The sequence below is a fragment of the Cotesia typhae genome, unplaced genomic scaffold (genome assembly GCF_013202065.1).
Source record: "Cotesia typhae breed Kobodo isofemale line unplaced genomic scaffold, CoteBio_Ctyphae contig_22, whole genome shotgun sequence".
Lineage (NCBI taxonomy): Eukaryota > Metazoa > Arthropoda > Insecta > Hymenoptera > Braconidae > Cotesia > Cotesia typhae.
Window position 1 is genome coordinate 5996843 of NW_027423728.1, and position 26119 is coordinate 6022961.

Consider the following 26119-nt stretch of genomic DNA (forward strand, 5'->3'; position numbering starts at 1 on the left):
TGAAAAGAAAGAACAATAACAATAACTATAACAAAAATATGTGTTTCAGATCATTTTCCGTTGCTGGTTGAGCTAGAAATGACACCGCAGGGAACTAGCAATGGTTTGATATCACGTAGGTAGCAGCAGCCAACGTAATCTAGGCCAAAATAATAACAGCAACAATGATTAATGATAATAAATAAGGGAACGTTTTAATTAATAACTCAATAGCGTAATGTCCGATAACTATCTTACATTCTGGCTCTAGAACATTTTCAATTTATCAAATAATAATATTAATATTAATAATAATAATAATAATAATAATAATATTAATGATGATGATAATAAGTAAAAAATGATTATTAATTGATAAATAAAGTAATAGGTGATGGGAGCAGTTGTAATGCGTTTAGCCCATGTATAGTGTATTGTATTTTAAACTAAGTAACTGACAATTTATTAATTAATCTCAGAATATCATTTAACGTAATTAATTGTCTATAATGATTAATGATATGCGATCAGGTAATTGTAGATACCTATTTTCCTACCAAATAAAAAAATAAAAAAAAAAAAAAGTAAAATAATTAAGAGTTTTAAAAGCAATAAATTCAATTTTTATGATTAATTTACTTTTTCACTTTTGTAAAATGTTAATACAATATTTTTAATATTTATCCGGCAGTTTTTTACTTTAGTATTTTTATTACCATCCATTTGAAAATTTTTTAAGTTACACGGAAAGTACATTTTTTTTTTTTTTTTTTAAATATATCAATAAAACCAAATAGAAATTTCGTTCAAAAAATGATCCTTAAATATTTTCTAACCATGCATTGCATTGAATTTTTGAAAAGTACATAAAAAAATGAACAATTAAAAAAAAAATTGATTACCAAAATTTTCAAAAAAAATTATAAATTAAAAAATAAAAAATTTAAATATCACAATTTTTCAAAAAATTATATAATCCAAGATTCTACTGAGTATAATCCAAATTATACAGAATATCATCTCGGATTATATCCAGTGTAATCTGGGGCGGTGTAAGCAGAAAAATTACTTGGTCAAATCGGGGATTACACTGAGTATAATCCAAAAATAAATTAGTATAATCTGAATTATATTTGAAATTGTTTTTCACCACAGATTACACTGAGTATAATCTGGGATGATATTCAGTGTAATTTTTTTTTTTTTCGTGTTGCTTCAATTTAAATTTATTTGAAAATAAAAATTTTAAATAATTAATTTAGAAATGTAAAAAAAAATTGTTTATTTTTTTTTTTTATTGCTCTTTATTGAAACTCTTGATAAGTAATAAGTAATGAAATAATAATGATAAAGTAAAGTGTAACAAAATATTCCGATCAAACCTCTGTGATATTGAGACTAATTGGAACAATTCACATATTTATTAATAAAATGATCTAGAGTCTACTAGAAATAAAATAACGAAAATTCTACGACTTCCTAAATGTCATTACAACAATTTCCAAGCCAATTTTTGATAAGAATGCTGCCATCCAATGAAAATTGTATTTTTAAACATTTAAAACACTAAATAATAAATAGAAATATTATTGATAATAATAATATTAATATAAATATTGATAATTATAATAATAGCGATAACGATAATGATAATTAATAAAAATAACAATAATAATAATGACTATTGATAAATAATAAATAATAAATAATAAAAACAAACACGCTATACTGGGCTGTGCGAAATGATTGGAGTTGGCTAAACAATTTCAATTCAAGTACAAATCTGTTCTTATTGGCCACGTATATTCATAATTAATTAATTAATTAATTAATCTATCACTGAATAATTAATTAATTAAATAATAAATAAACTAATAGATAATTATAGTTATTATAAAAATAAATAAATATATATATAGATATATAGATATTGTAAGTAATTAATTAATGATTTATGTTCACGTAATTTATCAATGCATTTTTCATTTTTTATTTATCTAAATATTTATTAGATATTTTTATTAATTGTATTTTTTATAAGTATTTAATTCTGCTACTTTATCATTCAATTATATATATTTTTTTACTTGTTTGACTAAACGGGAACAATTTTATTTTTATGTAAATAAATTTTTAAAATCATATTTGTAACTTATCAATCAATTAATATTTAAATACAACGAATGGAATTTTTTTTTATAGATTTATTAAACCGGAAAAATAATTGAATGAAACAAGTAGCGGTTTTACGGAATAATTTGAAATTTATAGGCTTAATTTAATTCTTTTTTTTTTTTAATTTCTAAGCAATAATTTTTATAAAATATTTAAGTAATCAAAGATTCATTTGCAAATCGTGAATTTAAATAATTAATACTGTAATAATTAATATTGTAAAAATAACACGTAGTTAAACGAATTAGGTGTTCAGAATTTCCATTAAAGTGTCAAGGCAGTAATTTATTATTAATCAACTCGATCTCTGGCCTAATTGAGATGCATCATGTATTGACTTTACAAAATAAACTCATTTTTCAATATTTTTTTTTTTCTTCAGTAATAATAATAATTTATTTTTAAATTAAAATTTTTCAATTTTAATAATTTATAAATTATAACTCAGCACAATTATTTTATTTTAGAATCTCATCTTTGAATTTTTAAATTATTAAATTAGTAGCAATAAAAATTAACCACTAGATATTTTGAACTAATTGTAAATTTTAAATTATTTCGTTTATTATATTATTATTATTATTATTATTATTATTATTATTATTATTATTATTATTATTATTATTATTATTGAATTATAATTAATTAATTGCGCTGATTCTTAATCAAATTAATTTAAACGTCACTTATTTTAAACTATGGGTAATTTATCTAGACAATTTTTATGACGAAAAAATTATAATTGCAATAAATATGACTGAAAAATAAATTTCAGTTTTTTGAGTAAAAAATTTAAAATTAATTGCAATAATATTAATAATTAAAGCAATGATTGAAAAAAATTTTTGGTAATAATAATTTTTATGTATAAGTTAAATAATTTAGTCGCTTATAATTTTTTCGTCATAATTTAAATAAGAAAATTATATCTAATATTATAAATAAATATAAAAAAATAAATAAAGTAAATACCGGGTCTCGTGGGCTAATTAAACGAATTAAAAAAATAAAATATCGCACAATTTGAGATAATTATTACAAATATATAAAGTACATATTTTGCACTTTTTTAATATTTAAGAATTATGTACAATACAAGATGCATCCGATTTAAAATAAGATAATTGCATTTTTTAATTAAATGACTGAAAAATAACGAATGCATTTAATTAAAGAAAAAAAAAATAATAAAAATAAAATAGTTAACACAATCTAATTATATTTATATATACATAATTAATTAATTTATATATTACCAAGTGATGTGATTCATTGAAATTTGTTTTTGATATTGATTTATACATATGTAATAAATACTCGCAAAAAGTGCAAAAGTACAAAAAGCTGTGCGAGACCTGGTTGGATATTGAATAAAAATAAATAAGTTGTAAAGGCATATTATGAAGTAAGAGATTAAAGTCTTATCTAGTAGATTTTTAAATTTTAAATTCAAGGAATTTTTTCATAATTATTTCGTTTCGTTCAATATCCATTCAGTCAATTGTCTGTACACAAATATTCATAAGTTTAATTTAAAATTCAATAAACTGTATATGGGCTTATAAGTAATTCATCTATTGTGTGTAATAAAAAAAATAATTCAATTGACTTTTGTTTTATTTATTTATAATAAGTTTAAAAAAAAAAAAATTGTATTTATAATAATTTATCTTTTAAAAAATCATAAAAATTTCAACTTACTCAATTTATTATTTATTAGAAATTATATTATACAAATTTAACGATAAAAATATTTATTATTTTAAATATATTTGAATACCACATCTTCCTTGGTAGGAACCGATTGAAGTTCGAGTTTAACAGGGCACTGAAGCCAGTAGCTAAGTAATTCCTGGCTAAACCCAGTTAAAAAGTATAATTTCCTAGGCAAAATTTTACGATCAATTATACCAGCAATCCTAATAATATTATGCTGCCGTTTTATGATTAGTTCAGATACGAAAATGTTGTGAAAGGTGCCACCTATAAATCTCCGGATGAATTCATCCTCCACTGCTGTTTCTGCGGGTCTGTTACCGTCCTTGATGTTTGCTATTGTATAAAGATTCAAGTTTTTAACAGCTTTCACTTATACAATAAGTTATCAAAATTTTTTACAATCATCTGAGTAAACTTACAGGTGTTCCAAATGTTCCAGGATTTTCTCATTACAAGCTGAAACGGTTTTTGCGCCATCTCGTAAGTCAGCGCTCTGGTGCGTCTCATTGTTGGTCTGTAACGACCTGCTCGACATTTTTCAACCGCTGCTGTCACATGAATTGATCTTTGGAGCGTTTTCAGCTGCAGTGCTTTTGACAACTGAAAATTATTATTGAAAATTAAATAGCAGATAATTAATAATTTTTATAAGTTGATCAATTGAAATTATTACTAAAAAATTTTTTAACAAATAAATTATGGCAAAAATAAATGAAAAAAAAAATTGACATTTAGAAATTTTAAAAAATTATAAATGCAATTTTTTAAAAATAGTTTTTCAGAAAAGATTTATTTTTTAAAAAAAATTGTTGAGTGGCTGCTAACTTTAATGTCATATTTAAGTATCATAATAACTAAATACATTAATTAATCTGAAAAATTGTTTTTATACATACATGATTTAAAATTAAGGACATTGTTTATTAATTATTGTTTGATAATGTTTTGGAGACACCGCACACGAACTATTCTTTGAGGTTATAAACTTTGAAAGTGTTTAAAAGCATGCGCAGCAGCACTGAAAAGTGAATTTTATTTGATTCATTATTATTATTTATGATAAATAAAACCAGGAACCTTAATACAGACAAATAAAGTAGAAAATTTAATTTTTTTTTTCAATAAATTTCAACTACCAATAATTTATTAAATGATACATTTTTGTATATTTTTTGTCAATTCAAATCTCATTTAAATTCTCCCGCGACTACAGTTTTTTTTCTAATTTCCGCGAGTTGAGTGCCCTGCCGCGTTCCAACGGGCGCATTAATCCAACCAGAAAAATTTAGATCTTCAGTCGATAATAATAAAGTTAGCCGACGTTTTTAATTTTTTGATTAAAAATTTTTTTGAAAAGCAATTAATTTATTAAAAAAAAATTTCATATATGAAAATTTTTAGAAGCATTTTTTTATTGTAATTAATTTGTTAAAAAAATTTTTAAAATTAACAGCTGACAGCTAACTTCAGTATTATAGTTTTTCAAGTTTTTTACAAATAAAAATTAAAAAAAATTTTTTTTAAATAATTTTTTCAATAAAAAAACAATTCTTAAAATTTTTAAATGTCAGCTAACTTAATTTTCATCTTCAGTCGAGCTGGCAGGTGACGGCTGGTTACTAAAAACTAGAAAACAATTAGTTTCCTATACCGTTTACGTTTGAGAACGTTGCGCATAACCTCACCCACTAAACACAAACTCAGTCTCCACTTACGTTTGCACGTGCAATGTTTACATTGATTTATTCACGTTAAATTGCAAGTAAACTGTGTTTTTTATTTAATGCACATTAACGATAACATCAGTGAATATTTAGTGAAAGATAATTAAATTAGTGTGAATTTTTTTCTATAAAAATGACTCAGGAAAGCAAGAAAATATCATTTGGCTTTTCAAAGTCATCCAGAAAGCCCCTTTTAAAAGCTCCAATTGAAGCTAAAGTCAAAGATGAAAAGGATTATATTAAATCCATTGATGACAAGTCAATAAAACTAATCAATGAAACAAAGGTTGTGAATGGTCCGCTGGTTATACCGCTAATAGAAAGCAGTAATAGTTGGAAAAATAAACTTACAGAAAAATTAAATTCAAAAGATGTAAGTACTTCATCAGAATTTTCTAAAAAATTAAATTCTACTGAAGCGTCATCTTCAAAAAATTTTAATTCTACGTCAGAATTTTCAGAAGATTCAAATTCTCCAGCTGGACTATTAAAAAATTCAGTTGCAGCTTCAGATAATTTAAAATCATCATCATCAAAAGAAGAAATAGAAATATTAGACATAGAAGAAATAAAAAAAGTAGTCGAGGTAATAGAAATTGAAGAAAATGATCAAGAGAAAGTTGGAATATCAAATTTAAGTAAATTAAATAAAGTAGAAATTGATGAAAAAGAATGGGACCGTCTCGCTGCTGAAGAAATATTACAGGACAGCCAGAAAAAAATAAAAGTCGAAAAAACTAATAATTTTAAAATAGAAATAACTGAATCTAACATGCTGGTGGGTGAGGAGGAGTCAACTCTGGAGGACTACGAAAGAATTCCAATAGATCAGTTCGGGATGGCGATGCTGCGCGGAATGGGCTGGCATCCTGACAGAGGAATCGGTAAGAAGCCGCAGCTGGTGACTACAGAGGTCCCGCTTTCGCGGCCAAGAGGAATGGGCCTCGGAGCTGACAATGTTGTAAAGAAACCCTCGAGCTCAGGTGACAGCAAAAAAGAGTTGAAGCTGGAGAAGGGCTGCTTTGTTAAGCTTATCGCGGGCAGGTTGCTCGGACACTATGGAGAGGTAAAAGGCTTTGACGAGGACAAAGGTCGAGTTATGGTCAAGCTATCTCTGCTGGATGATGTCCAGACCTTCAGCGAGGTGATGCTTGACCCAGTCTCCAAGGACGAGTTCGATAAAAATTCAAAGGTTATCAATATTTCAAAGTACGAGGAGTACAAGAACAAAACTCAGGACTTGGAGGATGGAAGGAGCAGGGTCAATGGACATGTCGAGAGGGAGCGCGATGATTATAGAAGAGACAAGAATCTTTCTTATTCTTCAGGGGACAAGAAGAGAGATCGAGAACGCAGCAGGTCCAAGGAGCGCTCTAGGGGTGCTAAAAATAAATATGACAGAAGAGATAGGGATAGAAGTCGGTCCAGAGAGAGGTCGAGGGGCAGAGAAAATAAACATGAGAGGAGAGATCGGAGGAGAGACAGGTCTAGGGACAGACATAAACACAAAAAGTCCAAGCATCACAAAAAACATAGGCATTGATTGTTTATTTTTTTTTTTTTAAGGTGAATAAATATTACTTTTATTGGATTTTTTTTTTTTTTTTAATAATTACTTTTTAATAATTATGGACTTAAAGCAAGGATTAAAATAGAATAAATGCACCAATTAATTGACCGATCTACTTAAAATTTAATTAATTATTATTTTACAAGGATTTATTTTTTTTTTTAATTTATTTAAAAAATAAGACATGGCATTTCATCATAATAAAAAATTCCGCAGTGATTACAGCTTTAAAAAACTTTTTATGTTTGTTTACAACGCGACCAGCCACATGGAAAAAATAAAATTAAATTAAAATATTTTTTTTTTTTTTATTTTAAATTTTATATGATATCATACACCATAAAGATAAATGTAGAAGAAAATTTTGATGCCTTTTATTTTATTTTATTTAATTTTTCAGACACAACAATTTCTTAAGGAAGTGACAATTGAAGAAGAAGGAGATTATATAATTGATAAATTCACAGACTACGATCTCAAGGAGAATTTTTATTATTAAAAAATTGTAATGTTAAGAAAGAAAAAACACAAAATAACTTAATTATTAACGACTAATATTTTTTATACGATTTAATGTTAAAGCAATTTTTGATGAATATTATGAGTGTTGATTAAAAGTGTGTAAAAAATGTAAATACTGTCGATACGAGTATAAATTTAAGTAATAAATAAGTTAAGGTAAAATACACAGAAGACAATATCAGATTTTTTTATTTTTCTATTTTAAAATAATAATATAAAATTTATTTTCATTTTTAATGTAAAAATCTTTTGTCTTCACTTCAATTAAAGGTCCGTAGAGTAGACTGGACCATTCAGAGAGTAAAGAAACATTAGATACAGTAAGTTAAAAATTTATGATGAAACTACAAAATTTTCCAAACATTTTCTTTCTCCTCTTCTTTCTTCAAAACCGGATCTGAACCAATCAGAAAATTTTCCGAGGTCACTGCCCTTGCCATTGTAAACTCTTGTCTTCGTCATTCCAGTCAGTTATTATTGTCACTCGGTCTTAAATACTTCATAGCTTTAACCCGGAATAAAATTTTTAAATATATATTTTTTATATTTATATTATATAGTAGAAGCAGTGGCAAACTCTGTTATAGTAAAAGTGTTTTTTATTTTATTAACACATTACTTAGTAGAGAAACAAAAAAAAAAATAAATAAATAAATAATGGAATCAGTTAAAGAATTGTGTTTGGGCGGGTGCGGATTTTTCGGCTCACCGGCTAATAAAGGACGTTGTTCTGTTTGTTACAAAGAATATATCCTGAAGAAACAATTATTATCTTTACCTAAACCAGCTGCTGAAAGTTTAAATCCCGAGTCACCTTCATCTTCATCTTTGTCTTTGTCTCAAGTGACTGAGGGTTCTTCAGAAGCTTTGAGTTGCGGTGTAAAATCTGAAACTGCAATTTCGGAGCCAGAAAAATCGAAGAAGAAAAATCGGTGCTTTACCTGTCGCAAGAAAATTGGTCTAACCGGGTTCGATTGTCGTTGTGGTGAAGTTTTCTGCGCTCTTCATCGGTACAGCGATATGCATGCTTGCAGTTTTGATTACAAGAAGATGGCTGCTGAAGATATTCGCCGAAAAAATCCTGTTATTATTGGTACAAAAATTGAAAAAATTTAAAATATTTATTATGGAAAAATTTTAACTTTTAATTATTTTAAATTTACAATAATTTGAAAAGATTATTTAAAAATTTTTATAATGAAAAAAAAATTTTTGAATTGTTTGTTTAAGCTGAGTAAATAATATTATTTTATTGTGATCTTAATAAATTTTAAGTGGTGTGTTTTATAATTATTACAATGATAATAAAAAGAATTTAAAAAAAAATTATTTAGTAAAAATTAATTATCAAAATAATAATTTCTGTATTATTTTTTTAAGACAATTTTTTTTCTTTCCCAACATACGTACAGATAAAATAAAAATAATAAATAAATAGAAAAAAAAATTGACTGATATTTAAAAAATAATTTTTATAGAAATATTTATTTTATTAGTCGAACGGTAGTAAATATTTAAATGATGAACTGTCTTATTTAAATAACAATAAAGAATTAGTGTTGTAACTGTGTCAAATGTTTGTATGACACTGAAGCTGAGAGACATCTGATAATTTTTAAAATTTTTTTAACAACCAAATTATAGCAAGAAAATTTGATTTAAAAATTACATTTTTAGCAACACTGAAAAATTATAAATTACATTTCTTATAAATTATTTTTTATGCCTAGTTCATTTTTCAAGAAAAATCAACAAATTCAATCAAAAATCTGCTCTAAGAATTTTTTTTTACACCGACAATTTTAAGATGATTTTTTTTTACACAAGTAGGTTACTTCAAATTTTTCTGTAATTTTCTAATTTTAATTTCTCCATAAATTCCACGGCAACCTATATATTTTATTGCAAAAATGAAACCAGAACATTTTAAAAACCGTTTTTTTTTTTTTTTTTTTTTTTTTTTTTTCCCACTCAATCTAATCGGTAGTTAATGCCATAATTCGAGAAAATTATTAAAGACTGACATTCTCGTAAGATTCGAAAAAAATGTTAAAATTTTTAGAAATTTTTTTTTTCAAAAATTTCCACGGTGAAGAATAAATTAAACTTCACTCATAGATAAACTATTAGATAAAAATAAATTTTATGCATAATCTAATATTTTTTATTAAACATTGATGGCGAAAGGACCTCCTTAAAATCTAACATTATCATATGTCCAAGTTCCTGATATTTCTTCCAATTTAAATAAACATGAACGATACTAACAACATAATCGATTAAATCATCAAATTTTCCTCTAATATAAATTCACTTAATGATATAATTTTTCCTGGATCACTACGCAACTAAATAAATGACTAAGACACAAAAATTTCAGTTTACAAAAGTTTTAATTTTCTTTAAGAATAGTTAACAGTGTTTGTTTGTTACAGTGGTTGCTTTATTTGTTATCAATATCATAAATAAAATTAATAATTAATAATTAACTGTAGTAGTCGATAGTGCGTAAAACTAATAATTAATTAAAAACAATTAAAAAAAAATTAAACGGATATTTATATTTCAATGACATCTACAAAATTATCCAAATAATTTTATTTGACGTCAGTGAAAAGAAGAAAACTCAATAATATTATTATTATTTATTAAATCTCCACAATCATTTCACTTTTATTTATTTTCTTCAATAAACTCGATCGCTTTAGATTATTTATCCATTTATCAATTACAAATAGATCGAAGAAGAATCTTTTCTATAATATTTTATAATTACGAAGAGTGCACATTTTAAGTTACGATACAATTTTATATACATTTCATTGTTACAAACAAAAGTATTTTCTTATTATCATTTATTTATTATTTTATTAATCACTTATAATTATTATTATTATTTTTTTTTATCATTATTATGATATTAATATAATACAATGTTATTACCATTTTTTAAAAATAATTTTTTATAATTCGGGACGCTCAAAACAATTCAATGATTGTTTTATTTTTTTCTTCGCTAAATTAATTATTTTTAATTAACAATAATATTTTAATAAATGATTATTAGATTATAATTATAGTAATTATCGAAGAACACATTAATTTGATTTTTAATTCATTCAAAACATTTATTAAAATACTATCGTTTGACAGGAAACTAATTAATTATTATTGTTATTGATTATATATTTTGTGGGAAGAAATGAATTAAAAATAATTATTACAAGAATTAATTAAACAAAGTAAAATTTTGACAATTAATAAATATTGTGAAATAATGAATTGTTGATAAATTTGTGCAGTCCCATATTTATTTTTTACTGATTCCAAAAATATTTTGGAATTATTTTGGCAAAATTACTGGATTAATTTGTCTAAACAATGCAAGATTGTTTTCTAATCTACAATAGCATTAACCTTGATTTTATGATACTGAAATCAGCAGACGAAAAATTTCTTAGTTTTTTTTTTTTTTTTTTTTTAAATAAATTTATCATTAAAAAAAAAAAAAATAAATTTAATTTAATTTTATGAAAATTCAAGTGAAATTTTTTTTATTTTCTTCACAACATATTTATTCATTTAAAAAAATCGACTGATGTCTGATAATTTTATTTTTCTTTAATTTTTAAATTTACTTTTATACAGAAAGAGTTTCAATTATTAATTAATAATAATTTGATATAATTGATTTTTATATTACTCGCCGATTATATATTTGTCCACGGAAAGAACAAGATGACACTGGATATCATCCCAGATTATACACAGTGATATCTGTGATGAAAAAAAAAAATTTAGATAATAGCTGGAAAAAAGGATTTTTATAATCTGGAGATTATACTCATTATAATCTGGATTATACTCATTATAATCTAGATTATACTCATTGTAATCTGGAATTACATTGGAATCTAAAATCAGCAGAAATCTGAAAATTTTTTTGTTTTATTTTAAAAATAAATTATTACTCAGAAAGTATTTTTTAAAAATTCCATTTTCATTTTTTTATTTTGATTTTTACGAGAGAAATTTTCTAAAACGTTTTCTTCACATCTAATGTAAAAAAAAAAAAAAAAAAAATCCTAAAAATCGCCTGATGTCTGTTAGACTCAATATCATGAAAGGTTAATTACTTCTACAAAAAATTTCAGTGATAAAAAATTTAATAACTCATTTTCCAACGTTAATTTCCTTAATGTATTTTTTGTTAATTAATCTTCATGGTTTTTATTTTTAGTTTTTTTTGTACACAAAATACCAACTTTGCGTGCCGGAATAGCACGTTAATCTACAATATATAATTCAGTATTTTCATCAATACATATTATTAAATATATTAATAAGCTATTACTCAGTATCTACGTATAGTGGTATAATAATTAATTACTTTTATGATTTATAAAGAAAAAAATAAGAGAACACTGTTATAATTAATTATTATTTTTAAGCTCAGAGGTTGCTGATGTTTTTCACCATACTCCAGTTGCAAAAGCTTTAATTACCAATTGCGCAAAAAAAAAAAAAAAAAAAAAAAAACAACGAGCTCTTGCCAAGTAAATATCGTTTGTACTTTATTTAAACGACCTTTATTAATTCTATTTAATATATTCAAAAAAATCCTCTGAAGTTTTCAGTCAACACAAACTCAAAGTCGAACTGAAAAAAAATTAGCATTGACGAATATTTAAATTGATTTTATCCTTGCGGCCTTCATTCATTAGGAAAAATTTTTAATTTTAAAAAATCAATTATTATTTATTATCTTTAATAAAATTATAAAAATTTTTTTTCTAATTACAAATTTAAAAAAGAAATTAATTAATAATTATGATAATATTCAACTTCTACAATAATTATCACATTCTCAACGACATTACGTTGAGGGGGAACGACACTGTGACGATCGAAAAAAAAAGGTGATTTTCGGGAATTTTTTTAACAGGGAAAATAAAAATGAATTTGGGTATCGGATTTTTTTTATTTTATTAAGGGCACGAGGAAAAGACAAGATGATACTGGAAATCATCCCGGATTATACTGAGTAAAAAAAAAAATTTTCACATAGTAGCTAGTATAATCCAGATTACAATGAGTATAATCCAGATATCACCCAGTATAATCTAGATTATACTAGCTACTATCTGAAAAATTTTTTCACCAAAATATTTTTTAACAAAAATTTAGGGTAATAATCTTCAATGTACCCTTAATAAAATAAAAAAAATCCGATCCTTAAATCTCTTTATTTTCCTTGTCAAAAAAATTTCCAAAAATCACCTCTTTTTTTCGACCGTCACAGTGGTGTTCCCTCTTATTAAATAAAAGCTTTAAAAAATATTTAATTCCTAAAAAAAAAATGACCAACCAAAATTAAACCTAGTTTTACATTTTATTCATATAAACAATATATATAGCGAGTATTTTACATGAATAAAACAAAACATCAAAACAAAATTAATATAATTAGCGTAAATTATTATTGCGCATTTAATTCTAGTAATTTTTAAATTTTCATCTAAATATGTTTTATTATTTATAATATGTACAAGAAAAATTAATTGGCTATAATTATTACATTTTTATTTATATTTATATTTATATATATATATATATATATATAATGCTCCACAAGTTGCACGTTTATCGCAATTAAAAACTCGGTCATTAATAATTTCATTACATTATCAAATAATCGTTTTTTTTTTTTTTTTTATACTCATCTCACTGCTTCATTTAACTGCTAATTAATCATTTTATTTTATTCGTTTATTTTGTTTTTTTAATTCTTATTTATTATTCATTAATAATTATTTATTATCGTTATACTGAAAGAAGCAATTGCGTACAAAGTTAATCAACTACACAGTAGTCGTGATATTTTGACCATTTGAACGAGAGACAATTGTTTTTTCAATAAACTACCAGAATAAATCTATTTATTGCTCATTATGACAATGCAATTGTTTAATTAATTATAAATACAATAATTAGAATTAGAATTATTATCATCATTGTTATCATTTATAATAAATTAATTTTTTAATTATTGGCACCACATAATTTTTTTAACTTCAATGCGGAAATTTTATCCAAATTAAGTAGAAAATTATTATAATCAGTTAATTATTTTTTTTTTAATTATTATTGAAGGAAATTTAATTATTTTGATGTTAAAAATATTTAAAATAGTTATGAAGAAATATTTAATAACAATTGATAATATTCAACATTTTTTTAAGCTTTTTCTTATTTATTATGCTGTTAAATTTTGAGAAGAAATGTAAGATAGATTAACTATATCTAAGCTAAAAGAAGAATATTTCTAACCAAATTTTGGAACAATCAATTTACAGTTTTTAAATTATTTATTACATACATTAATAATTAAACTCAATGAAATTTTACGTATATATTTTTTTTTACTACACTTAATTTTAACAAACATAATGTTTTATATAAAATGTCTACACGGAAAAAAGTAAATTGTAAAATTACGGTTAATTTTTATTAAAGCGGATATCGAGGAGGTAAAAAAAAATTTTACAGAACTTAAAAGAAGCGATAGATGTAAAAAAAAAATTTTTTTTTTTTTTTTTTTTTTTTTTTTCATAAACCGTTAGAAAAAATTTTTTTAATAAATTAATTACAATAAAAAAAAAATGCTTATAAAAATTTTCACTTGTAATTTTTATTAATTTTCACATGTAAAACTTTTTAATTAAATTTTTTTTTTTATTTATTTAATTGCTACTCGGAATAACTCAAAAAGTTCTCGACCGATTCCAATGAAATTTTTTACACGTCTACTTTATAGTAATAGCTTCTAGTTAAACTTCTAGCATTCCAAAAAAATTTTTAAAAATTAATCTTTTTTGCCAAAAAATCATCGAAAAAAAGGTAAAAAAATCGAACTTTTTTTAATTTTCGATCATCGTTCGAGAAGTGAGAACGCCCGCAAATTGATGTTTTTTTCCGAGAGCGTCTCGACAGATTCATTAAAATTAAAAAAAAATTTTTTTCTGTACTTCAATATAAAATAAATAATCCTACAAAATTTCAAAATGATTCATTCATTCATTTATTCAACAGTTTAATTTTTTTCGTGTACTCAACTTGATATTAAATAACAAAAAAAAATTTTTTTAGTCTTATTAAATATGTCTCGAAAAAATTCAAACTCTTAAGATATGAATTATAATAATAATTAACAATTACAGCAACAATAACATTGACTATAATAATTTTCTACCGAAACATTTAATTAAAATGAAGAAACTAGTGACTTAACAGTGTCTTTTCATCACTTAATAATTTTTCATAAATTCGCATAAAACTATCCTGTTTAATTAAATAGAATCGACGATCGTTAACCTATAGCTCACGTCCAAAGATCACATGCAATTATCAATAAAATTTATCGTTAAGTATAATATAGTTGGCTGCACAAACAAAGCATTTTATTATTTTTTTGTATTTTTTTTTTTTTATAAATATTTAGTCTTGTAAAACTTTTTAATCGCTAATTTATTAAATTCATCTTATTTAATTAATTAATTAATTTTTTTTTTTTTTAGTTAAATTTCAATAATAGTTAACGCCGTTTTTTAATTATTGTTTCTTTTTAAAAATTACAACTACGATAACATGCTAGTTTTGACTTAAAATAGTCAAAAGCAACTTTACTATTTTTTAAATTTATATTTTCAATTAATAATTGATATTTAGAAAAATTACAAATTAAAAATAAAAAGTAACATTTAGTTTTAATTTTATTACTTAAAATAATTTTTACATTTATCTGTTAATCATTTTTAATTAATGAGATGAGTATTAAAAATGAATGATGATTGTGATTATTTAATTAAAAAATATTTTTAATAATTAAAAATAATATTTTAATTATTTTAATAGTTATAGTTAATAATAACAATTAACGACAATAATAATTATAATTAATTAATTAATTAATAATAAACTTATTAATGATTGATACTGTACAAATTTTTCATTGCACGATGCATCGATTTATTTTGTTCATTTTATTATTTCGTAATAATTACTTAATAATTATCTTACGTTTTCATTTTTCAAGATAGCTGCAGGTTACGGTGTTACCCGATGAGATAAAAAATAATAATTACAATTATTATATAATCTTACATAAATAATAATACAAGTTGTTATTAATAAATAATAATATTAATAATAGTAGTAATTTATTGATTAATAAATTTATCGATGCCTGAGTATATTGTCGAGTATCGAGTTTAAAAATGAATTAATAAAAATAATTATTGCATAAATTTTGTCATCTAATAAAATATTAAAAAAAAAATAATTAATAAAATTTAATATATTTTGATTGTTTCAAATTAAATACTTTTATAATTCCATTAATTATTAATTATTAATGTTAATATAAAATAAAAATGACAATTAAAAATATAATAATAAAAAAATCGGGTAACACAATTAAGCTAACTTGATTATTAAAAAATTTATTTCACTTACACGCGGACTCGACTAATATTTTATTATTTAAATATTAATAAAAATAAATAAACCTGATTAAATTTAGGTTTGAAAAATGATCTGAGCTTGTAGTTAATAGTTGTAATAAATTTAACTAATTAACAAAGTTTAAGATAAATAATTAATGGTGTCGCGACGACATTGGAATGAAGAAAAGATGGCTAGGATAATTAAATTGTATATTATTTAATATTATTTTTTTAAGCGAAGTAAATATTAAGATGGATGCTTCATTGACGACTAGTCGAGAGGACGTGTGTAAACGAGCCTTGAAAATAATTGTCGGATGATTAGCAGCTTCAGACACAGCAAGATTGCCGATCATCCTATCACAATCTTCTTCTTTAGACACAGTAAGCAAGAGACGTTTTATATTATATGAGTAACATTCAACATCTCTTCGGTAACAATGTCGAAATCCTGATTAAACAGAATTTTATCTGTTTTTTTTTTTTTTTTTTTTTTTCTTCTTTATAATTATCGTCTACATTAGCTGCGAAGTTTTGTCGCACAATCACGATACCACAACGCGTTAAGGTTTACCGCACTACACTCTAGCACCTCTACACATTGCGATTGTCATGGTCTGTGGAATCTGTAAAAAAAAAAAAATATTTTCATTAATATTTTTAATTACTATTAATAATTATAAATAAAATTTAGGATTAAAAATTAATTAGTGAATATTTAAAAAATTAAATATCTGATATTTAGGTTTCATTTAAAACACTAATATAAACTTAAGAAAAATATTTATGATACTCAAATTAAAACCCAATACGTTATTACATTTTTTTTAAAAATTAAATCATTAAAAAAATTTATTTAAAAAAAAAATGATTCGTTATGAAAATTAAAAAATTGTCAAATGTCTGCTAATTCTAGTTCTATAAAAATTATTAATTTAATAGATTATAACTGCAATCTTAAAAAACAATAGATAACTTTTTAATTAAAAATTAATTAGTAAATGAAGAATTTTTAATATGAACTATTGACATTTTTAAAGATATAAGCTCATCCCGATGTTACACTCGTCAAGAGCTTTCATTTGAGTACCCACATGTATTTTTGATATATTTTTCATATATACATATATATATAATATATATAAATATATGAAAAATTGATGTGAGTACTCAAATGAAAGGTCTTGATGAGTGTAACACCAGAATGAGCTTATATCTTTTAAAATGTCAATTCTTCACGAAATACAAGGTCATTTCTTAATTATGAAAAATTAAAAGAAGAAAATTTAAAAGTTATTAAATGTCTACTAATTTTTAATTTAATAGATTATTATAACTGCAATCTTAAAAAAATGATAGATAACTTTGATGATTAAAAATGAATAAAGAATTATTGAACAAAGATTTTAAAAATAAATTCTAAAACTAAAAAATTAAATTACTTGACCCATTAAATATCGACCTCTAACCTTTTATTTAATTAAAAAAAACCCATTAATCTTAACTTAATTAACAGAAATATTTCCCGTCCAATAGATTATGTAATAACTTATAATCTCACAAGTTAACTACAAAAATAATTCACATTCTAATCCGATAAGTTAGCGACATAAATAACAAAAAACATAAATTCTATCTTAATTAAAAATAATTACCGTGTGAGATGTCGACTATCTTCATGAACAGCCATCTCAGAAGTTTTAAATTCGTTAAGCTCTTTCCTAATGGCTGCTTTGTCTTTTGGTGTCAACCGTGTCCACGGTTTGTCGGCCCGCCTGTCGTAGTCGTGAGCTTGGGTCACCTCAATATAATCATTGAACCTAATAATCTGCAATTAAAATAAACAAAGCGTTAAAAAAAAAAAAAAATGAGTTGTATTGTGCATTGAAATAAAATTAAAATAATTACCTTCTTTTCTTTGAGTTCTTCAACCGTAGGTCGAAAACTTAATTTTCTTAATAAATATCTCTTCTTTTCTTCCTTTTGTTTTTTCTCCTCCGCAGGGCTTTGTTCTAAAAAAATGTTAATGCTGTCATTACGTTTTCTTCGGCAATTATTAACCAAATTTAATTTAACGACTGTCGAACAATAACGTGAGAGCATCATTTTAAATGTTTCTCAACTTGTATATTTAATGTTTCTTAATCAAATCACAATTATGAATAATTATTTTATTTATTATATTGTTTGTATTGGTTAGTTTGTTTGTACGAGTGGAAAGTCGCGTGAAGATAGCAATTATAGCAATTGATAATAAATAAATAATAACGATTGATATTATTTGCTACAATGTAGCGTGTTTTTGTTACTTACTTTTTAAAATATTCCGCTCCTCGAGTTCTTCTTGGGTCGGCCGCATACTAAGCCGCCTAGAAACACATACAATTATGAAGTACAAGTACATACGATATTTAACATATTAATAAAAATATATGTCTCTTGTTTTAAACGTTGTATTAATAAAGACGGGGAATGGAATTACGAGGGTCAGGGGTTAGAAGAGTGCTAAATCATAAATGTAACAGATGGTTGATATCTAACAAACAACTGAGTCACATTAATTTTAAAAGACTACTTATTTTTCATCCGGCTTTGTGGATAAGTGTTTCTTCCGACAAGTATTGTAATTTAGTCATTTTTTTTTTTTTTTTTTTTTTTTTCTATTAATTGTTTGTGAATAGTTCTTCGTTTAAGATTTAAATGTAAAAAATTTTTTAGTGATTGCCAATAAAGTTTTTTTTTACAATTTTGTGAATATTATAAGATAAAAGCGTAAATTTTTTTAAATCAAGAAAATCTTAAGGAAGATTGAAAATTTCTTCGTGCTCCAAAATAACTTCGGTTTTCCTTACAATTTTCTTGGTTCAAGAAATTTTTTTTTTCTGTCCAGTTATTGACACTTGCAATTTTATTTTAATTAAAAAAAAAAAAAAAAATCAACTCTAATAAATTAATAAATATAATTTTTTAATTACAAATTTTAAGAAAATCGGTTTTTTGAGAACATTTAATTTTTTTAATTAAATTAAAATTTCAAGTGTCAAAAACTGGATCTTTTACCTTAATTTAATAAAAAAACAAAGATCTTTTTCATTCATTATTTTTTACTATTTATCAAATTATATTTTAAGGAATTATAAAAAAATTGAAAATTAAAAAAGTTCCAGAAAAATAATGCGAAAATAAAAATTTTGACTTAATTTCAGTAGGAGCTTTTTAATGTGCAATTATTGAAAATATGCAAAAAAAAAAAAAAAATTTTTTTTATATTTTTAAAATAAAATATTCCATTAATTAAAAATGATTATTTTTGCAACAAAAAAAATTTTTTTGAAGGTGATTAAACAACTAAAAGAAGTGAAAAAATAATTAACTTTTTAAATTAAAAACAATATTTTCCATCACAACAACTCTAATTGGTATCGATGTAGCGTTAATTAAAAATAACAACCAACCTTGAACTTAAAACACTGTCCAACAAAAATAATTGACCAAATAAATAAATTAATGAAGCAATTAATTAGTTACCTGATAAGTCGTGCTCCAATCGCTTCTTTAGACTCTTGTCTCTCATTATCAGACTGTATTTGAAGAATATTACGATTGATAAGCTCTTGTCGGTCCGGTCTTAACGCAAGCTTCAATGAAAGTGATTCTTTCCTCGCTATTTTAGCCGCCAGCCGATCTAGAATAAACAATAAAAATATCTATTAATTAATCTATACAATAATAACTTATTTAAAAACTATTATTCAATAACCTCGTGATAATTTATCTTTAGTTATTTTTGAGCAACTCAAACTCCGACGTAATTGAAAAGACTCATTAGATTCTAGTGGCAAAGGTCCTATGTACATTAACGGATGCACATTCGATATCGTCAATGCCGTTCTGATCGACAGCATAATAACATTTATTTTTTTTCTCTTAAATTATTAAGTTCCAACGCGATTAAAATTATTCTCTCGGGTGTTTTATCTTCCACAAGTGGTTAGTTCAACTGTTCGAGAGTGTAAGCACGTAAAGCGAGTAATAAAAAAAGTTTAAGAAGCTTTTATTTTAACTTTTTTGTTACACACGGTTCGCTCTCTTCTGCTTGCCTTAATCACGGAAAGTAACTAAAGAACTTGGTGAGAAAAACATTACTGCATAGTTTTGCAAGCTATCTTTGGTGACTAATATAAACTTCAAGGCGCTTTTTAGAGTCTAAGTGGGCGCTCACAAAATATAAGCTCTTTTGACCGCAAGATGTATAATTAGTTCACTTTATAATACGAGTGGAAGGCAATGGAACAACTTGTTTCTCTGTTGTAGCTCATAAGTCACGACTTATGCTATGATCAATGAGTAAAAGATAATAAACAACTCGTTTAGTTTGTTGAAATACGGTGATACGATGTTAAATAGTTAAATTTATTTTTTAATTCATTAATATTTTTAATTGCATAATTTACCAACAAATTTACGTAAATATCTATGACTCTCCGGAGTATTTAAATGAATAGAGAATGAAGTTAATTATTTAAACGTTATCGGTCATTTGGGAATTTAATTTCATCCACATAATTAATTTTATAAATATCGTTTAAATTAAAGCAATTATTTGATATATTTTAATGGAGAACAATTTACAGATTAAAATTTTTAGTTAAAAAAATTCTTGATATTTTATTAAAAAAAAAAATAAGTATTTTTAATTTGATATAAATTTTTAATTTACCGCCTTTTTATTTGAAAGTTCCTCGGCTAAGTCAATAACAGCTGACGCCATTATTGCGGTAAAATATGTCGCCGGTTTTGATGTTAATATATTTTTTTATAAATAAAAAGAATAAAATTTTCCCAATCGAACTTACTTTCATCATCGTCATCATAGTCATCCCGATAAAGAACCTGTCCATCATCAGACCCATCAGAATCCTCTCTGATGACATACGGACGCGCATTTTCTTTGTTTTCCAGAGTGCAGGGCAAAGCGAGGCCAAACCTGACTGGTCGACTGCTGCAAATAAATTTTGATCAGTGAGCATTAATGATCGATTTAATTAATTGATTAGAGAATAATATAAAGAGCTTTTAGGGTTGATGTCCAAAGAATCAATTTTCTATTTATTTTCATTAAGCTTAATTGATCACATGCTATGATTAACAAAGCGCATACAAGTTGTAAGCTTTTAAAAAAAATTTTAAATAAATAAGCAAAAAGTGTGTCACAAAAAATCAACTATTTTTATTTTTCAATTTCAAAGTAAAATTTTTCAAAGCGACTCCTAAAAAATTGTCTATTTAATTGGTCTTTAAAAATTGCTCTTAAAATATCGCGTTCCAGATGCTATAAGGGCGTATAAAAAATTTTTTTTCGAAAATCGGCGTATTTTTGTCTGAAACGTGAAGAAACGCAAAAAAAAAATTTCTCCAAACTAAAAATTTTTTTTGGACTTAGAAAAAAAAAATAGGATTTTTATTATACGCCCTTATGGCATCAGTAACGTGATATAATGAATTAACATATTTTTACAGGAGACTCGAAAAATAAATATAGTCAGTTTTTTTTTTTCCGTCAACCTAATAAGCATCGAAATATTTGAAATATTTAATGACATGGTATTGAATGAAGTGAAAATAGCAGACATTATTTATAATAACATTGACATGATATTCCCTGGTGTTATTTAAAGACAGAACTTTTCTACTAAGAATAGACTATTGATTTCCTTGGTATCAACCCTGTGCTGTTAAAGAATTTTTTTAAAAAGTCCCTTATTAATGAAGGGCTCAGTAAGTTAATATAAATTAATTGTACATGCTCAAGGCGATGCTTGCCAACAATTACCATATTCTTATCCTAGGCCTCAACGGCGGCCTTCTGCTGAGCATAAGAAAAATAACGATGTTTTACTAATGATTGATTTATGGTTAATGCAGTACAGTGAATAAGTTAAGTATTAATTAATATAAGTATTTGTATTGATTTATTAATTAATTAATTGACTAGATTAACACTTTGTATGAACACGGTGCTTGTTTTTTATCATGATTATTATCAATGAAACTACCAGAACAGATGAGATAAAAAGAGGCGCTAGTCTATGTACTAGTTCTATTAAATTGTACAAATTTTTTACCATTTTTTAACTTTTCGAGTGTTAAATACTTACTTGAAGGATGCATGGAGCTCCTGGCGAAGGGTTAATGGTCTGTTCTCTTGGGTCGGAGTGCTCTGAGGTGTTCCAGGACCGCTGTTCGGGCCTTTCTTCTTCAACGCGCTCTTCAGAGGCATTGCATGAAATTTGGGCTCCTTTGCAGGAATCTCCTCCACCCTTGAGGTATCTATTGCAGGATCTGGTTGCGCGTAACGAAAGACTCGCAGGCTGTCATCATCATCTTCCACGTCTATGTCCTCGTCATCTGAAATTATTTTACAAATTAATTGGGCTATTAGTCACTGTTAATTTTTTTTATTTCAAAGAATTAATTAATTTTATCCAAATATTAAATTTTAAAACCATCAAGAAATCCAATTGAGTTAAACAAATTTAGGGTGTATATGTTACCCAGTTTTTTTTTTTTTAATTACATTACAGGTTTCGGATCATATCGTGTACGTGATGGTTATCTTGATTAATATCCGTGTAATTTTTATGGTAATTAATATTGACTTTGACAAATATTAACTTTATAAACACACCCTAGTTTTATTTTTTTAGTTTGTTTTTTAACAAACTAGATTTACGATATTTACTTTTGGAGGAAAAAATTTAATTAAAAAACTTTGCAGATCATTTTAAAGAAGGTAATTTTTTTAATTAAATTTCTATTTTTCTACTAAGTAAAATTTTTGGAAAAAAAAAAAAAAAAAAAAATCAAAAATCAAATTTTTCTAAATTATTTTTACACGTAAAAAATATCGAAATAATAATGATACCAAGTACAGCAAACATTGACAATTTTTGGAGTTTGAATAAAAAAAATATTTTATAAAATTCGCAGTTTTTTATTTTTTTTTAATTTCTTTCACAATAATTTAATTGTTATAAAAACCAAAAAAATTGTTAGATGTTTGTTAATTTGAGTAACATAAAAAATATTCAATGTCAGTAAATAGAACACATTCTATCAATGATTGCCGATGGGCAAAAATTTTTATCGTTATCATTAAAATTTAGCCGGGAAATAAAAAAAGTAAAAAAATTTTTATTTAAAATTTTTATGCCAAAAACACTAAATGACCCCATAAAATATATATATAAAATTTATATACCACATGTTTCATGTATTTATTTTTTTTTTTCCCGAAAATTGATATGAACAATTTTTTATATTCTTTTTTACGTTTTTAGATAAATGTAATACATAAATTTTCCTATACATTTTTTTCCTGAGTCACAGTGAAACTAAATAATTTCCAAAAATAAAATTACTTATCGTAATCATTTTAAATGAATATTCTATCAATCATTCAATTTTAAATAATACATTAATTAAATTATTAATTGGTGAGAATGATTAATTACACAATTATGTAAATGTATTTATTTCAAAATAATTAGCTATGATAATTTATAATTTATAATTTAATTATTAACTGAATAAAAAATTAATTAATCATAGAATATTAAAGATTTGTACTTCAGAATTTCCAAAAGTTTTTTAATACAAAATCATGGTAGTGAAATTCGACAAAAAAAAAAAAAATTAAGCAGATCACGAGAAACTCTATCGATTAAAGTATTAAAAGTATTTATGAATAAAAACTTTTACATAAGTTAACACCGCATATACCTGTTAATACCCACAAACATTTATTATTAATGCTAAATACCCATCAAAAGTATTCAAATTATCGACATTTACTTCAATAAAGTTTAAAACCTCTTAAAAATTCTGAGCCTCACTTTTGTTTAATTGATTATTGGTTTTTCCTTCATATTCATATTCAGCATAAAACCGTATTATACTTTATCATAAAACAAAACTTTCGATAGTATAAAATATTTACGACCGTAATAATGGAAGTTGAAGAAGAAAAAGAATAAAAAAAACAGAGTATATGCGATCGAAGTTTAAGTATGATGAATGAGTACAAGTAAGTTATAAAAAATTTTAAATATTGATAAATTATATTTATCTAGGTTTATCGCAGAGTTTAGATGATGTGTTTATTACTTACCATCATCCTCACAGTCAGAAAGAGGAAGATTTTGCTGACGCTGACGAGCCAGAGGAGTAGGACTCGGAGAACTGAACATCGGGGGTGGTGGAATTGGTCCGATTTCGCTCAACGGAATCGGAGGTTCCGGCAGTTCCGATAACATCAGGGTGTTTTGAGGTGGCAGGGGTGACATGTACCTATCGATTGCTTGTTGTTCTTCTGCTGTTGGCTGGAGTACACCTTTTTCCACTGCAACGATAAATATTAATATCTTAACTAAAATAAAAATTAAAATAATAGTAATAAAAAAGTAAGACTTTTATTAAAAAGTTGTTGTGACATTATGAATAAAAAAATTTTGCTTAATAATTTTTTTTTATTTTCAATGACAAACAAATTGGGGACTTTTGAAATAAATAAAAAAAAACTTCTTCAAAAGCTTGAAATAAAAAATTGAATATCACCGAAAAATATTTAAAATCGTGAAAAGGCAGAAATTTACGTTAAGACCTTTCTCATATCAAATGTAACTACAATAATCCCTTTTAAAATAAAAATTTTTCTTGATTCTTTAAATTATTTAAATTTAAAACTTATCATCGCCAAAAAAATATTGAGCCGTGAAAAGACACAAATTCATGTTTGATAGTACCAAATTTAACTATATACAGAAAAAAAATTACAATGGTTACATTCTCATCCAGGATCAAACTTTTAATATCTTCACTTTCATAATTTTACATTTAAAAATTTACGATGTGAGTATAAAAGTTCATGTAGACTACTTTTATACGATTTTTTACGATATGTCTGGATCACGATTCGTGTAAAAAGTTATTTTATTATAACGATATACCTGTCAAAAAATTTTGCTCATTCTCTTAATCATATGGATTAATATTTCAAATACTATATAAACATTTAATAAACATAAAAATTCTGTTTAGCGCGAAATTCGAATTTATTTATAACTACTCTGAAAACTTATTATAATAAATTAAATTAACTATCACTGAAAAGCATATGAAATTTTGAAAAGGCACAAATTCATGCCAATTCTTTTCCTATGATACGAATTTTAACTAAAAATCCCTCTTTTGTTATGTAAATACGCCGGAGGTAAAATTTTCATTACTTTTTTAATTATTCAGGAACCGATAATTAAAATTTTGAATAAATTAGGAAATAATTTTTCGCAATGTGAACAAATAAAAAAATTCAACTGTTGTTAACATCAGAAGCTTGAAAGCTAATTAAAAAATATTTTTCCATCCAACAAAATAAAAAAGACCTTGACACAGGCTCGAACCGCCGACCTTCTATTTATTTCTGGCGGGAGCTTGAATCATATTCGCTCAATTTTCCTCCTCTAAAAACTACCGGATTTCTCCGGCTTGGATCAAAAGAAGAAAGATTTGATATCAGTGTCAGGGAAAAAAAGAAAGTACTCACTGCCAAACATAATTAACCTCCTTGTAAGCATTCGGGAGGCCTCGAGGGTACTTGGCCTATTTGGCTTCTGATCCCCCGATTGTCCAGACCCCAAACCTTGGTTTCCTTGGTTTGCGCCTTGGTTCGCCGACTCACCGCTGGGTGATATCGCGCCATTTGCATTCTGTTCAGTCTTTTCCTTTTTCGGCTCTGAAAAATAGAAAAAAAATCATAATAATTATTACACTTTATTAATTGATTACTGCAGTGTTAAATTTATCAAAAACTGTCAACTATTTGGCTGCTTGATTAAGCTCGAAGTTTAATTAGTTAATTGATAATT

The 26119-nt window shown here is 24.7% G+C and overlaps 5 protein-coding genes across 13 annotated transcripts in view; 3 read left to right on the forward strand and 2 right to left on the reverse strand.

The window, feature by feature from the left end:
• The window catches only part of Twin (CCR4-NOT transcription complex subunit 6-like twin), a 33330-nt gene extending 29568 nt beyond the window's left edge, over nucleotides 1-3762 (forward strand). The window contains exon 7 of the mRNA XM_074259920.1: nucleotides 50-3762. Within this exon, the coding sequence (XP_074116021.1) occupies nucleotides 50-123 (74 nt within the window). The 3' untranslated portion in view covers nucleotides 124-3762. The remainder of the gene's footprint in view (nucleotides 1-49) is intronic.
• An 89-nt stretch (nucleotides 3763-3851) lies between these two features.
• Mrps24 (mitochondrial ribosomal protein S24) lies at nucleotides 3852-4891 on the reverse strand. The gene is made up of 3 exons (XM_074259926.1): nucleotides 4770-4891; nucleotides 4293-4473; nucleotides 3852-4206 (listed from the first exon to the last, which is right to left on the reverse strand). The coding sequence occupies exons 1-3, from the start codon at nucleotides 4788-4790 to the stop codon at nucleotides 3917-3919; spliced, it is 492 nt and encodes a 163-aa protein (XP_074116027.1). The 5' UTR covers nucleotides 4791-4891; the 3' UTR covers nucleotides 3852-3916.
• Nucleotides 4892-5397: 506 nt separating this feature from the next.
• Nucleotides 5398-7163, forward strand: LOC141538457 (uncharacterized). Its single transcript, XM_074259919.1, has one exon. The coding sequence runs from the start codon at nucleotides 5731-5733 to the stop codon at nucleotides 7138-7140; it is 1410 nt and encodes a 469-aa protein (XP_074116020.1). The 5' UTR covers nucleotides 5398-5730; the 3' UTR covers nucleotides 7141-7163.
• A 404-nt stretch (nucleotides 7164-7567) lies between these two features.
• LOC141538463 (AN1-type zinc finger protein 6-like) lies at nucleotides 7568-8992 on the forward strand. Its single transcript, XM_074259927.1, has one exon. The coding sequence runs from the start codon at nucleotides 8347-8349 to the stop codon at nucleotides 8803-8805; it is 459 nt and encodes a 152-aa protein (XP_074116028.1). The 5' UTR covers nucleotides 7568-8346; the 3' UTR covers nucleotides 8806-8992.
• A 6481-nt stretch (nucleotides 8993-15473) lies between these two features.
• The window catches only part of LOC141538451 (phosphatase and actin regulator 2), a 114316-nt gene continuing 103670 nt past the window's right edge, over nucleotides 15474-26119 (reverse strand). For all 9 annotated transcript variants that reach the window (XM_074259913.1, XM_074259914.1, XM_074259915.1 and 6 more), the window contains 9 exons: nucleotides 25798-25986; nucleotides 24364-24594; nucleotides 22352-22601; nucleotides 21050-21195; nucleotides 19722-19878; nucleotides 18507-18562; nucleotides 18102-18205; nucleotides 17849-18021; nucleotides 15474-16819 (listed from right to left, as the gene is read on the reverse strand). In XM_074259913.1, coding sequence (XP_074116014.1) covers nucleotides 16804-16819; nucleotides 17849-18021; nucleotides 18102-18205; nucleotides 18507-18562; nucleotides 19722-19878; nucleotides 21050-21195; nucleotides 22352-22601; nucleotides 24364-24594; nucleotides 25798-25986 — 1322 coding nt within the window. In that variant the 3' untranslated portion in view covers nucleotides 15474-16803. The remainder of the gene's footprint in view (nucleotides 16820-17848; nucleotides 18022-18101; nucleotides 18206-18506; nucleotides 18563-19721; nucleotides 19879-21049; nucleotides 21196-22351; nucleotides 22602-24363; nucleotides 24595-25797; nucleotides 25987-26119) is intronic.